The 15,917-nt window shown below is 40.6% G+C and overlaps 1 protein-coding gene across 2 annotated transcripts in view; it reads right to left on the reverse strand.

Moving 5' to 3' along the window:
* thoc2 (THO complex 2) overlaps positions 1-15,917 on the reverse strand; it is a 119,606-nt gene that overhangs the window by 63,634 nt on the left and 40,055 nt on the right. For both annotated transcript variants that reach the window (XM_079630205.1, XM_079630204.1), the window contains exons 11-16: positions 15,724-15,896; positions 13,442-13,637; positions 12,743-12,781; positions 11,870-12,000; positions 10,601-10,702; positions 957-1,041 (exon numbers count right to left, since the gene is read on the reverse strand). In XM_079630205.1, coding sequence (XP_079486331.1) covers positions 957-1,041; positions 10,601-10,702; positions 11,870-12,000; positions 12,743-12,781; positions 13,442-13,637; positions 15,724-15,896 — 726 coding nt within the window. The remainder of the gene's footprint in view (positions 1-956; positions 1,042-10,600; positions 10,703-11,869; positions 12,001-12,742; positions 12,782-13,441; positions 13,638-15,723; positions 15,897-15,917) is intronic.

The raw sequence follows: 15,917 nt of genomic DNA on the forward strand, positions 1-15,917 counted from the left end.
CTTGGCCAGAACCTTGTGGTTTTTAGGGGGCCTCGTCATGGAAAAGTTTGAGAACCCCTTGTCTATGGACACAAAATCCATAAATTGTTGTCGGCACCGCCTGAAGATGATCCGACTCAAATTTGGTGAAAATCAAAACTAATTAGCATTTTTGGAAACTTGATTATAAATTTTGACCATCAATAAGTGATAGGGGCATCATTTGTGCACATTCGCACAACACTAATTATGTTTCCTAAGCATATGGCATAATGCATTGCACAATTAGACCAGGGACATTTATTCGTTCAATCCATTCTGATTTGATTTTCCACAGTGGCAAGTGTTCGTCAGTTCAGTGGCAGCAGCATCAGTCAGCGGTCTCTCTCGAGGCGCTCATAAATTGAGGAAGGCATAAGAAAAACGCAGTCCTCCGCCAGTGATTGAATAACAGCCTTCGTCAGAGCCGATCTTTTATTTCACCGCTGAATCTTCAGATTTTTCAGAAATGCTAATGAACTCAAAGGCTTGCCAGCGTCAGCCACTTCCAAATCTTTTCTTCTCAGTGTACGAGCTCAGAACCCGTCGAGTCTCTCATCGCTGGAGACGTGCACAGCATGAACAGTGACGGCAGAACAAGACTTCTTCAGAACTAACCCGGCAGAGAGAAGCATCCTGATGAAAACTTCCTGGCACACATGAAGATCAGTCAGCCGTGCTCGGCCCAGTCGTACATCTCGTACATTAGATAGAGATGCACGCGATTACCGTTAGCCTTCCGACTAAATTTAGCCTCGTGTTCAATGCTTTTATCCTGATGTTGGACATCAGGCCACCGGTCTGAGCTCATGTACATGCTTTTTAATCTCAGGCGCTATGAAAATTGATGGCACACTGCAGATTATAAAGGAGCCCCGTAAAAGCCTGTCATTAGTCTAGCGGACCATTATGGCCGTCACAAGCAATAAAATACTCACATAATCAAAGAGAATGGTGGGGTTACTGTGGCTTAGCTTTCCGATCTGCCTTCCTGAGGGCTTCACATTCTCCTTAGTCAGTCGCCTGGGGAAGAAAATCACAGAAGAGTGAGAAACAGTGGCATAGAAACACCAAACGGGGATAATTATTAACGCACACGCTCACCGTTGACTAAAGGCATACCTATAAATTGGCTATACTAACTTATCAGCCAACATTTGGCTAATAATTGTGTCCACTTATTTAATTATAGGGGTCATGACATGAGAAAATCAAATTTGGCTTGATCATTTGACATATTAGAGGTCTTTGTATCATTAAAACATTTCAGAGCTTAAATCATCCTCATTATAAACAGAAAAAATGGCTCGTTTGGACAATGTTGGATTTGTGACATCACATGTGTAGGAGCCATATAACGGGAAAGTCATGTGACCAAATGATAAGGGGTGTGTCATTAATTAAGTGGGGTTAAAACACCTGTTGTGTGTGTGTGTTTGGATGGAAGAATGGGGGTGAGTGCTGGAGCACATATTTTGTTGACCGTGCAAACCTGAACAAAATAAAACAACATGCAAGCTTCAAAGAAAAACGCGTCACATAAGTTATTCCTCCACTCAGCTCCTTAGCGGTCTTTGGATTGTTTTTATGTGCCGCTACAACATGGGCAAATTAATTTGCATATGACTGCCTCCAGAGCAAGACACCGGCAAATAGTTATACATCACACCATAACCCCCGCCCACTGGCGTTCAGTCGCTTAACGGCTGACGGTCATCAAAAGCAAACAGAAGCCATTATAATGACTGACGCTGTCTACACTGATGCAGGATACAGATGTGTGTTCGGTTTCTGACGTTCTCCACGCGCGTGTGTCTGTTGATGCGGTTTCCTATACAATGACGTTAGCCAATCATAACAATCGCTGTTTACTGACAAGTCTTAAAGGAGCCGCGCCTTAAAAACGGATCATTTCAGACACAGGGTCGGAATTAAGGTTGAAAATATTCATAGATATTTTTAATATATTCAAATACATTTCTTGATATTTGATATCCGTTCGAATTAGATTTTTCTCAAAAGTGACCGCCCTAGTAGCCTTCATTCTTTCCTGTTGATGTGTTTCGGGCAACAAGCTCATAGGCTCGATGGATATTACCGGTAACTTGTATTGTTTCGCCCATGACCGTCACATCGTTTCTTTTTTTTTTATGCTGCCAATAATCTAAAGGGTTATAGTTTATTATTACATGGCTTGGTTTAATTTTAATGTAGAATGCGGTTGGTTATTTCTTGATAACACACCGCTGCTAAGTATAACAGACCGTTGCCATGACAAACAGACCGTTGCCATGGTGGACGGAGGATTCTAACCGTAGAGACGGAACGGACTATTTTCTTTAGCGGAAGCCATATAAATCGTTTTTAAATCAATCAATTCCTTTTTAAATCAATATTTTGTCAAATTATTGATTTATTTGGTAGCCATGTAATATGTAAGGGATAATGTATAGCGAGTTGGTTGTTATAGCAAATACAACCCCTTCAGGCTCCGCTTCGGGCTCATAATCAGCCTGTCGGGAGTTGTATTCGCTATAACAACCGCCTCGCTATACATTATCCCTTACATATTAACGATGATTTGAGACAAATAAATGTAAAGTTATGTATATACTGACTTCACCCTGTGCTGCAATATACATTTAGTTTTACATTCATTCACAGAAATCAGCTGATAAATTGCTGATGTTATCGGATTTTCAGGTGATATTCTCAATTAATTCAGTTAACGGACGCTCTGAGGTAAAGGGAATTTAGACTGCAGACTAAGCAACGATTGTATTTAATTGTACAGTACACTCATAACATAGTACAGACATGATCTTAATTCCATAATGTCCTTAAACATAACAATATTGCTGGCCATAAACTGAGAAAGTGCGCGTCCGGTGTGCGCCCCCCTTTAGACATACGCTAATATAGTAGAGGCCAATTCTTCCATTAACTGATTTGTTAAACACATTCGAATTATAAATAAAACGTAATATAGGGATGTTCGCCGGAGTCAAATGTGACGTCACGATATGGGCGTGGTCGCGAACTGGTTGGCAGAAAGAACCAAAACATGTCGCAGACTCGCAGCAGTCTACCTGTGTTTTGTCAGCATATGCTAATTATTTATCCGAAGAACCAAAAAAGAGATATAAGGTTAAGCTTTTATATAACCAGGGTTCATGTTCTCTGCCTGATCAATATCACCTGAGTGAGAATTGGAGCAAAAGCCCGGACACATGGCCAGATTTGACATTCGGCGACATCTACCTCTATCTCATCGACACGCCATCTATGTTTACCAGAGAGTCGATGAAGGCGTACAAATCTTTAGATGCCTATAAATTAAGTAATAATTACGAATATTACTTGTTGTAACTAAGGATAACTGGTAAATATGTTACAACTAGAGTAAAAATACAGGTGTAATTTATCCATGGGCTATATTTTGAATCAAAATTATCTTACCTCTGATATATAACATTGGTTAACATATAAGTAAAATGTATGAATGAAAATACAATAATTTGCCCTTAATTTATAAGGGTATGTCAGTGTTATTATACTTCCATTGCTCAGTCACAGCATGCACAAAAAGTTATGTAAACAAACACTTTGACACGTCTTCCGCGGTATTTTGTACAGTTATTCATTAATTAATTAACCCATCAATGCGATAGAACATACTAGTAACATTTATTTACAAAATTAGTTTTAATTTTAAACGCAAAATGTAGGTAGAAGACGCGATCGTGGTCCGCTGGCTCCCATTGTTTTCCGCTGGGTATAGACGCCTAATTGCAGAAATTCAAAGCTTTCTTTCTTGATTCAGGCTGTTTAGGTACGCGGTAGAAGCTCTTGGGGTTATTACTCTTATCGAACCTGTTAACACAACCGATCACAAAGCACGATACAACCATTTTTCTTCTGTGTTTGCGCTGCGCTTTAAGCGGTCATTACTTTTCTTCTGCCAACCAGAGCACGTCGTGACGTCACGGCGAACATCCCTATAATGTGGTAACCTCCTACTGTCATGCTTTCCATCGATCAGCCGATGCTATTTGGATCGTTATCTCTAGGCCTACACTCAATGAACATCATCTCAACACTAAATTAAAGGCCTGTCTCATATACAAGCCGGAAAATAAAAGCTCGGGCTATTATTTGAAGTTTTACGGTATTTTATTTACAGGCCTATTTTGACGAGCTCTACCTAAAAACCTATTCATATTAAGACAAAAACTGCACCAAATTCGTCTGATTATTATTGCTGGAAACTTGGTTTAGACATTAAATATCCATCCAATGAAAAACCCATCGGTCGACTGCCCATCGGCTGCCCAGTGCTGTGGTTCCTGCATAGATTATGATTTTCACGGCATGACAAGCGACAGACGGCTGTCCGAGTTCATGTTTTATGAGTCTGTGCTGATTTCTTATCACACACGCCAGCAGGCGCGCGATGGGCCGTCACGTGAAGCGCAGCGCCTCTTGGGCTGTTCTTTATAACGCTGTTAATTGTGAGCGCGGGGGGCCGTGTTTTCCTGCAGACCTGCTTTGTCTGAAGTGTGGCACAAAAGGGCCAATTAAAAAGTCAATTAATAAAGTAGCTGGGGGAAAACACACACACACACAGGAGGAGGGCACAGAGCCAGCACTGACATTGTGGAGTTTCAATTTGAGCTGGTGAGCCGACAGAAGCTGCTGACTGCTCAGCCATGACGGTGTCATTGGTCTTCATAAGGGTGTGTGTGTGTGTGTGTGTGTGTGTGTGTGTGTGTGTGTGTGTGTATTCCCCACGTCACATCAGGTGGACTAATTGGTTTGCTTAACCTTCAGAGCAGAAGGAACAAGCACTAATGACATCTTCTGATACCCAGCAGTCTGATAAAGCTCACATGAGTCACAGGACATCGGTTGCCACACTAGAAACATGTTCGACACATATTAAAGGCCCCGATATACTACAAGCCAAATCGAAGAGTGAACTGGTGTAACGTCAGGCTAAGTTTGCGCTGTGTTGGTTTCGGGAGTTCGAAACATCTTCGAAAAAGTACACTTTCCAGAAAAGTTCAGTCCGGCTGGAAACGCATTGGTCATTGGGGATTACCAAACAGGCTCTGTGAAATCTTCTCGTTCAATTTGTCAAGGTCAGACACAAGTAAATGCATGAATTAGGGATGCACCGATATGACAATTTTGTCCACTACCGATAATTCTTTATATTTGAAAGCCGATAACCAGTGGTGGAAAGAGTACTGAAAATGTGTACTCAAGTACAAGTACTGTTACATTGCTGAAATAATACTCAATTACAAGTAAAAGTACTGGTGTCAAAAAAGTACTCAAGTACAAATTACTCTTCTCAAAAACTAATCAAGAGTAGTAGTTACTTTTTAGTCAGCGATACCAGCAGGCGCAGTGATATTACACAGCGCCTGAAAATAGTCCCCAGCTCTTAAACTTCCAACGTGACCGGCACTAAGTTTGTAATATCATTGCGCTGCTGGTACGGCAGCAGTTCCCTGATTATCACGCAGGAATGAGAGTTTAGTTCCTAGTCATATTGGCCTAGAAAAGCGCAACTTTTCATTCTCCATCGGTCTTAGTACACGATGTAACTACACCTATTTTGTCAAGCTCTGCCTAAAAACCTATTCATATTAAGACAAAAACTGTACCAAATTCGTGTGATTATTATTGCTGGAAACTTGGTTTAGACATTAAATATCCATCCAACGAAAAAACCCATCGGCCGACTGCCCATCGGCTGCCCAGTGCTGTGGTTCTTGCATAGATTATAACATTATATTGATTATTATGCAGGAATGAGAGTAAAGTTCCTAGTCATATCGGCCTAGAAAATTGCAACTTTTCATTCTCCATCGGTCTTAGTACACGATGTTACTACAGAAGAGTCAAGGTTTAAATAGGAAAAATATCAAAACTCTTTGGTCATTTTTGTGAGATAGATGCTAACGGTCTAATCAGATTCAATGATCTATGCTAAGCTATGCTAAAAGTGCTACCGCCAGACCCGGAGATCGGCTGAATGGATTCGAAAACGGTAAATCTGTTTAACTCTAGGGGAGTTGGAAAATGAGCCTATTTCCCAAAAAAGTGGAGTGTTCCTTTAATGAAATTGAAGTTGAGCGACAGAGACACCATTTCTCATGTTCAATACTGTAAAGCAGCTCAATAATGTTTGGAAAGGCATGACAAGGCCGATCACGGGCTTCGATGTGTAGGGCACGGGCGGCGAGAAACAGGTTTGCGCTCGATGTTGCGGTTTCTGCCATTTCCGTGTTTTCTCTTCTGCCACTGCTCTAAGAAGACATTATTTATGCCGTTTAGAAAGCAAACAGATATAATATTAGATAAAGGAAACTCACTGACAGACGGCTGGCATCAAATGCTCGCGTGCACTTTTTGTGTTTGATGTACACAGCGCCTGCAGCGCGAGGCTGAGCGGATTTTCGGGTAATACGCGTTTAGATTAATTGCGCATCATGAAAGCAATTTGAGATGCAAGTGCATTAAACTCAATGCAGTCGCCTGGAAACTTAAGACACTTGAAGCACTTTTAGATGTGAAGGCAGACTAGGTTTATTATTACTAATGTTTCTTTATTCTTACCGTCAATTTGCATAAGTGTTTTGAAGCTATTTTTAGAAAACTACTGAAATTAAAACAATTTAAGTATTATTATTTTAAAAAGTACTTTTTTTTACTCCACAAGCGTGATTGGATTGACTCGTGAGGTACATAACGATTCCCACCCATATTATTATTTTTTTTATAAAAAAATTAATAAATCACTTTTCACAGTGTGTGATTTTTTCAGCAGAGTGAAAATGGAGGACCAAGTCAAGCGCATTGCATTGTGGTCCACATTATTGTAGTGTGCTCTGGATGTGTATTGTCCAGCATACGTTCTGAAGTGTGTTATGGTGAACTGAACACAGCATGAACGCAGTGAGGCACTGAGCTCTCAGATGATTTCGGGGAGTGTGTCTCTTCACGTCCCGCTGAATGAAGAGCTACTCCTCCTCTGTATGTATGCCTCAGTGCTCACAGATCCTCCGCAGCAGCACTGCAGTCTCTCTCACACACACACACACACACACACACACCACCTGCACCTCCTACAACACACTCAACTAATGTCTGGCAGCCCGTCTCACAGACACACAGTCATGGGCCACTGAATGGAAAATAATGCATGCTAAAAATGACTCCAAATTGGTCAGATTTAACAAACAAAAAATAAGCTTAATGCCAAATAAAGCATTTAAATCTGTGTGAACGAAGTTGCAACCGACTATTTCAGTGATGCATTTTCAGAGTGAAAGAATATTGAATGAGGAAAAAAAAGAGGGTGTGGCTTGTTTTTCCCCACTGTGAATTGATTGGATCTCGAAAAGCAGGCGTTTCATTGGTCAGACAGCTGGAGGCCTTTCTACTGGCTCGACACAAGCTGACGTCATCAGTGAAGGGGTCCATTTAGATTTAATGCCAACTTTAAATTCTGATATTCATCTAATTGTGTATATTAAATAAAATAGTTTTTTTAAAATAATGTTTTACTTCATCGGTACGAAACTTTCAACTATGTGAAAACACTAGGGATGTCAATCGATGATTTTTTTTTAATAACGATTTTAAGGTACATTTTTTAAATGTACCTTAAATTAATACTTTTCAAGTTTGTAATACTCTAATCTCTTCATTTTTTAAAGGAAATTTTTTTAAATAAAATAAAAATCGCTAAAGGGGTCTTCAAAGTTGGCAACACTATCTCCATTTCTCCAACTACGGGTCAAACTGAAAATACGCACTGCGTTAATCGCGGGTTTAAATAATGAGCGTTAACTTCTATTTTTATTTTATTTTATTTGACAGGCCTAGAAAAAATAACCACTTAGATTTATTCAATCAGATCTGTACGCAAGCGTCAATGCCTTGAACACACTTATATTGTTAGCGGTCAAAAATGACATGAGTGGGAAACTAATTTTATCTCTTAGAAACGTTTGGTACTGCGCACAAACAAACTCTTACTGAAAGCTATTTTTTTTAGATATCAACTAGTTTAGATTTGTGTAGGAACACAGCTTGTTCAGATTTATGGGTATGCTTTTCTCACACAAAAACAATCACTATGTACAAAAAGTAAATCAATATTCCCATTTTTAAAAAGCAGGATGAATTGTATGGAGGCGTCACTTGTAAGGCCTAACCTTAGTCTGGTCATATCCATGAGTTTGATGCTTTCAAATGAACAGGCAAAAACGCAAAACTACTTAAACAAGCTACAAACAGCATCCAATGAGAGAGCCTAAACGGCTGAGAGCAGCTGACACCGGCGCCTGACAGGTGACCTTGAGCTTCCCGCTCGTTCTCCCTGAACACTTCTGACATGTTTAGCCTCAGCTCATTCTCCTCTCTCCCTCGCCATCCAATTATCTGCCAAAATATCATCATTTATTCAACACACTTGAAAAGAAAGCAAAGAATCTGATGCAGCAATTCTGCAAACCCTTTCATAGAGCTCATCTATATGCTCAGGGGACTGATCACACACACACACACACACACCTTGTTCAAGGAGAACTGCCACTGAAGTTGTACCGCTCAGTGACGTAACTAAACCTACACGGTCTAAGGGTAATGGTTGAGTTTCAGAGGTGAAAACACCAAAAAATAAACATTTTAAATAGATATCGATTTGTAAAATTTAAGGCCGACCTATCATGAGCTCTGACGTTGTTAAATTATGGTATTTGTTCCTATAAAAAGAAACAAATCAGTGATTTCATATCTTAAATTTATCTGAAGTTAAAAACCACACTACCCATAATCCTGAGAGGAGAACCACCAATAAGAGATGTTACCATTAAAACAGGAATTGCAGCGATCGCCTCAGCATTGAGAAGCTAGAAGTTAGCTAGGTTACATTACCATGTTTGTTAGAGGAATAGTGATTAAGAGGAGACTCAAAACCTGTATGACTGGCGTATCTCTATAGAAACACAAAAGGAGAAATAACTGAAAATCTACTGGTCGCTCTTTCAAATATAATGAAACAATTGGTCACATTGCAATGACATTTCACACCAAGAACGAAAACTATATTTGTGCTACAAGCACAGCATCAGAGCGAGTTTTTAGCACTGCGGGTAACATAGCTACCCCTGTCAGATCGTCACTACAACCGAGTAAAGTGAACATGTTGGTGTTCCTGTCACAGAACTTGGCAGTCGAAAAAGAGTAGGAATTTAAAATGTCATTGCACTTTTTTTGTTTCCTGTATTTAGTTAGTTTAATTATCGGATGATCGGAATCGGACGATTTTCACGTGATCGGCCGTAATCGGTGACCGGCCGATCACTCTGACCAATGCCGATTTTTAAAACCGGTCAAAGAGAAGCGCGCGAGCTTCAAGCAGGAACGTCGCGTGAGCAGCAGTGAATCGCGGGTTTCGGCGCCGAGACTTTTGTAGCAGCTGCTGTGACGCTGTACTACAAACGCTTCCAGTAATACTCCGGCGGCTGCAGCTGCTGTGATGATGCATTTACGCTGACGCGCCACTCACGGTCGTTCACGCGCCTCTCACGTTTGCCATGTGAAACTGTCGTTCACGCGCCGCTCGTTTACAGTGTGAAACGGTCGTTCACGCACCTCTCACGTTTGCCATGTGAAACTGTCATAGGGGGTGTATTGGATGTGAAAAGAAGGAAATGGTTTTTTTTCATAACACACTTCACTTTAATGTGTGTGAATTTCCCACACCGGGAGTAATTATTTGTTTGAATGTTCTATATTCTATGCAAAATGTTCTATTAAAGAAAACATAGACAAAAAACATTTGTGTGTGTTGTAAAGTGGTTAGAAAAAATAAAATCGGAATCGGCTAAAATCGGTATCGGCAGGTCAAACTTGATGAAAAATCGGAAATCGGAATCGGCCTAGAAAATTGAAATCGGTGCATCTAGTATTATCACAACAATTATTGTTCGACTTTTTTTTTCTTTGATAAAGGTATGTAGATTTTATCATTTGTAATTTAGGCCTACTCATTCATTTTTATGCAGCTCTTATATAATTTAAGCAGCCTACGTTTTTAAAAGGATTTGTTTAGTGTGTGTGATTTATTTCAAACAAAGCATGTTCATTGCTATTTTTTTTTTTTTTTAAGGATTTGTTTACTGTGTGTATATAAATAAATGTATAGCAAGAAGCTATCAGTGTCTGCTCGTTTATTTAGTAAATGTTTCATCAACCAATTGCATGTATTTAATAAATAAAAAGCAAATATTTGAACCCCCGCCGGTTATGTTACGAACCGTCACATTTGACTCGCATCATAACCGTCATCACCAATTCTGAAACCGGCACACCCCTACTGAAAACCAGACTGTCACTGTTGAGTTTTATGACCATCCTCTCAAACATCAGCATGTTCACTGAACAAGATAATGAAGACTCGATTCAAAACTCATAATGAAATCCTTTTAAAACTAGTAACGCCTCTTCTCAGTGCAGAGCCTCATTGAAGACCAGATCTAGATTAGCAGGAAAGTAAACTTACTTCATGATGTATTTGGCTCGGTCCACCGTCTGAGCCTTGATCTTCACCAGGAGGGGGTGATTACCATACGTCTCGTTCTTCCACTGCCCATAGAGGCGATACCTAATCACACAAAACACAGACGCGTGTGTAAGGCAATGCAAACGTGTGTGTCACACTCATCAAGGCGTTCTGACAGCGGTTCGATGTGTGTGTATGAGGGAATATAATGAGGTAAAAACTGCCTCATTCTTCAGCTGTGTATGAACGCACACAACAATCATTTGATATTACGACTCCCGTGATAAAACAGCACATAATGTTGCACATCTACGATCACGTTTAACAGTTACAAACACAGTGGGTTGAGCGTCATTTAAAAGAAATATTATGTGTTCTGCTTGTATTGGCTTTTGACTTGCTTAGTCGGGGACATTTAATATTTAACAATATTATTCATCTGCCTGCATTGACACCATTATATGAGAACTGAACTATATATATATATAAATTAATTGAATGAATAACTTTTTTACAACAAAAATGAACCATCACTGAACTTACTTAAGCTGGACTGAAACAATCTTTGTTGGGTTATTTTCCTGTTATCTCTGTGAAGTTGATTTGATACAATCTGTATTGTAAAAAGCGCTCTATAAATAAAGGTGACTTGCCTATTGTGAATTTTTACTTCTTGCGGTTATGAATGTTTGTCATACCGGAGTCAAAGATGTACAATGAAAAACATGTAGACAACATTTCTGAATGGTTAGTTTATGAATTCATGTAGCTGATGTGTAGTTATCTTCTAGTCATTGATTATCATATTCTGTCTTGATAATCTATAAATCGTGTTCAGGGGGCGGGTTTATGCTAATTCTAGGGTTGGTGATGTCACTAACCCGGGAGGAATGTCGTGTAGTCTCTACCAGCCGTTTGTTGTAGTACTTAAAAAGCTATTTCTTTAAAAGCAAATATCTCCCTTTGCTTTGAACTTTGAGTGTTGTAACTTTGCAGATGTTGTTTATGATCAAACAGCAACATTACACACCGACTAAAGTTAGAAAAGTGAAATCATACTCAACCACCCCTTTAAGTAGCAAGTGATAAAGTACGTTCACTGCGGTCCTGGATATATTGAAGCTCCTTATGGGTCGTGAACCCGCAACCTTCCCAATTAGGTAATTGTCCTAATGCAATTAACTGTGATTTATTTTTTGTAGATGTATTAGCTTGTATTGCCCAGTGTCCAGAGCAGGCAGAGCTACAGGTGAGGAGAGCGGGCCGTACCTGTGCTGGTAGGGGAAGAGTTTGAAGAAGCCCCAGATCTCTTCAGACATACAGGCGTTGCACTCCATGAGCGAGAGAGACGGTAACAACACCTGATCAGCAATACTGAGAAAACAGCTCAGCAGAGTGTCCTGCCAGAGACACACACACATCCATCACGTCACGCTCATCTACACAAGCAGTCACTGCTTTAATAAGCGGTTTATGAATCTCTCAAGATAACTTATTTGGCCATTACAAGAGCAGTCAGTAGTCCAACACAATCACATACAAATACATTAGTAGCTGTTCAGTGTTAAAAATGATTAAGAATATTTATTTGGAAGAATCTATTAGAGGTGCACGATATTTCTGCCACTATATCGGTATCGGCCAATATCCGTTCATTTTTAGTTATCGGTCCGATGAGAAAGTATGTCCGATATATTAATCCCGACATAAAATGTATTATTTGCTTCAGCTGAGACACTTCAGATGCGCACTGTTCAACATGATGGTTTTGAATTGCTTGAAATATGATTGGAATCACTTAAAAAATAGAAAATTCAGTAATTGCAACATGTGCCACGCAAATCTGTCATATAGGCAGCATAAAATTATAATGAGAACATTATAATTGTGTGATTGTGACACAATGACACTTGTTTTGTAATCAGGCTCTCAAAAATTATTTATCGGCTTTCAAATATAAATAATTATCGGTATCAGAATCACTAGAATCTAATATTTGTTTAATTTAACAGTTTCAATTGGTGTCAAAAATATCAAAAACACTTTACAGTCAGCGCTGACCTTCCAGAATTTGGCAAACAAACACATAGCAATAAACCTTTGCTGTTTTTATACAACTTTAGAAAAACACTTATGACTCACCGTTTTGTCCTTGATTTCTAGTTTGCTTTCAGCTTGGTACTGAGAGAGAGAGAGAGAGAGAGAGAGAGAGAGAGAGAGAGAGAGAGAGAGAGAGAGAGAGAGAGAGAGAGAGAGAGAGAGAGAGAGAGAGAGAGAGAGAGAGAGAGAGAGAGAGAGAGAGAGAGAGAGAGAGAGAGAGAGAGAGAGAGAGAGAGAGAGAGAGAGAGAGAGAGAGAGAACATACACAGACAGAGATCAATAGAGGCTAACCGACAATAAAGTGAGACTACACAACTCACACACAGGTTACATTAAAGTGAGCCGAAGAGCTAATGCAGCCCTGATATAAACATTGGAGGAAGTCCAAAAGCATAATGAACAGTAGTGAGAAGTGCTGAATCATGTGAGCTAATACACAACCAATGTATTGCCAATATAGAGTTGAGATATTATGATCGTAATAGTTTTTTGCATCACCACTAAACATCCATCCATCATCTAAACTGCTTACGCTCAGTCTAAACACAAAGTGCAACAGGGGGATAAACCACACACATGACGTAAAGATGTTTCCAAAAGTAACTTTTTTTTTTAAATGAGGAAAAAGTTACCAAGATTGAGGGCAAAAACAAAAACAAAAAAAGTTTGAGCCAATGCAAACCAAAATAATATTGAGAAATGCTGAGGATATGTGTGTGTCATGTGTGTGTCAGTCTTCACCTCTTTCATGAAACTCTTGCCCAGCCGCACGATCTTGGCGAACAGGATGGGGTCATGTGACAGGTGAGGGCCCAGGTAGCACAGCATGGTGAACACATCCCTGGAGAGGTCGTCGAAGGTTTCGGCCGGGCGGGGGGCCTGCTTGTTCCTCAGAGGCCTCATCAAACCCCCTTTGGCACCTTTGGGGACTGCAGCCCTAGAAACACAGCACATTCAAAGAGCTCAAGACAGGTCAGCTATAAAGATCTACACCTGTGCTTCTGTCTCAGCTCTGAGCCTGGAGATAGTGCACGTGAGACGTGCTTTAGTATGTCCCGGTCGCTGTGAGGCGTGTATGGGCCACACTGCAGTTACATTGAGCTCAAAATAGCTCAAAAATACTTAGTTTTTTCCATGTTTGTGTTTTTATGATGAACACTAATTTCAACAAAACTGTTGTGAAAATGATAGGGATGCACAATTAATCGCACTGAAACCACACGCGATTTGGCAAAGGCTGTGATTATTTTATGCGTAGTTTGTCAGTGCAGCGGCTGATCGGTAGTAACCGCTCCATCTGAACACCAGAGGGCGTCTCACACACACACCACATATACATCTGAACACCAGAGGGCGTCACACACACACACCACATATACATCTGAACACCAGAGGGCGTCTCTCACAACACATATACGTCTGAACACCAGAGGGCATCTCACACACACACCACATATACATCTGAACACCAGAGGGCGTCACACACACACACCACATATACATCTGAACACCAGAGGGCGTCTCTCACAACACATATACGTCTGACCACCAGAGGGCGCATATACAACTGAAGGGGGGGGGGGATACTGGATGCAGTACCAGTTTCGGCCACAATCTTACATACGGTTCCTTTAACTAATAATTGTTGCAAACTTCCACTATCAACCAAATATTAGTGCATTCCTGGAACTGGGCGTCGTTACACTACATCCTTCTGCATCGCTTTCTGCCAGGACTTTTACGGGCTTTTCCCAAATCACGGAAGTGACCTCGACGTCCGGGTTAGCGGCAGCATGAGCCATCAGGCAAGTGTTATTTAAATAAACTCCTGATGTACTTACACACTTTACAATGCCTCGTTTTATGAGAACCTATTTGCACTACTGTAGATGTTTGGTACCACTGAAATTGATTAGATATACTTTTTGACGGTATTAAAATTAAATAAAATGTAAATTTGTAAATAAAATAAAAAACAGAAAATTAAAATGGAAAATCTATAATTTGGGGAAAAAATAAAACCGATTTCATAGAGTCTTGATCACAGTAACGGTTCCCTGTTCATTTAGGCCCGGTTTACACGAGAACGCTCGCGGGTGAAAACGTAAAATATTTTATCGGATGTGCCTTTTGTTTACACGGCGACGGCGTTTTTGGGGCTTCAAAACACAAAAAAGTGAAACCACCTTCCAGAGTGGAAATCTCAAAAACGCTCCACCATCGCATTCCCGTCTAAAGGGTAAAAACGCAAAAGTCTGCTAGACAGTGAAGGCGTCGCGTACGCGTCACAGGCATGCGCCAGTACAGGAAAATAACAAAACATTATCAACCTAAAATATAGCATTAATTTCATTGACAAAAAAATATATAATTCTGAGCGACACGCAAAGAGCACAGAGGGTTAAAGCAACAGCTTTACCGTATTAAACATGAAAAACTGTGTCAGCGTCTCCTTCACTTTCAGTGCTCCACATCGCCACCTAGCCGCCTGGAGTGCACACTACATCGAATTTCACACACTTTTGCGTCACCATATGCACGCAGATTTCCCCCTAATAACGCTCGTCTAAACGCAGAATAAAAAGTGATAACGCAACGCCACTTTTGCGTTTTCTCTTCAGATCGTTTCCGTGTAAACATAGCCTTAGAATTGTAACATAACCAAAAATAAAATCTGTGGTGTGTGTGTCTGTGTGTGTGTACAACTATCTTTGTGAGGACCAGTTTGAGTTTTAGACCATTGGAGTGAGGACAAAGTGCAAAGTGAGGACATTTTGGACGGTCCTCACTTTCTGAGACCTCTTTGAAGCCCTGTTCGAGGGTCAAGACTTGGTTTTAGGGATAAGGTTATAATGAGGTTAAGGGTCGGTTTAGGAAAAGGGTTCGGGTTAGGCACTTAGTTGTGATGGGTAAGGTTTGGGTAAACTGCTAGAGATTGCACTGTGTCAATGAATGTCCTCATAAAGATAGATGTACAAGAATGTGTGTGTGTGTGTGCGTGCGTGCGTGCATGTGTGCTGTACCTGCGGTAGAGCGGCTCCACGGTCAGGTGAAGCAGTCGGCACAGAGCGATGGCGATGGCCCTGTGGGAGGTGGCGTAGAAGGCTGGCATCTGATCCATGATGCTGTGAGCGTGCTGCCAGTCCCCGATCCTCAGCAGAGCCTCCAGCAGACCCAGCTTCTGGTTATCAGGAGGCTGACACGAGAGGAGGAACAC

Source organism: Phoxinus phoxinus (assembly GCF_949152265.1).
Source record: "Phoxinus phoxinus genome assembly, chromosome: 12".
Lineage (NCBI taxonomy): Eukaryota > Metazoa > Chordata > Actinopteri > Cypriniformes > Leuciscidae > Phoxinus > Phoxinus phoxinus.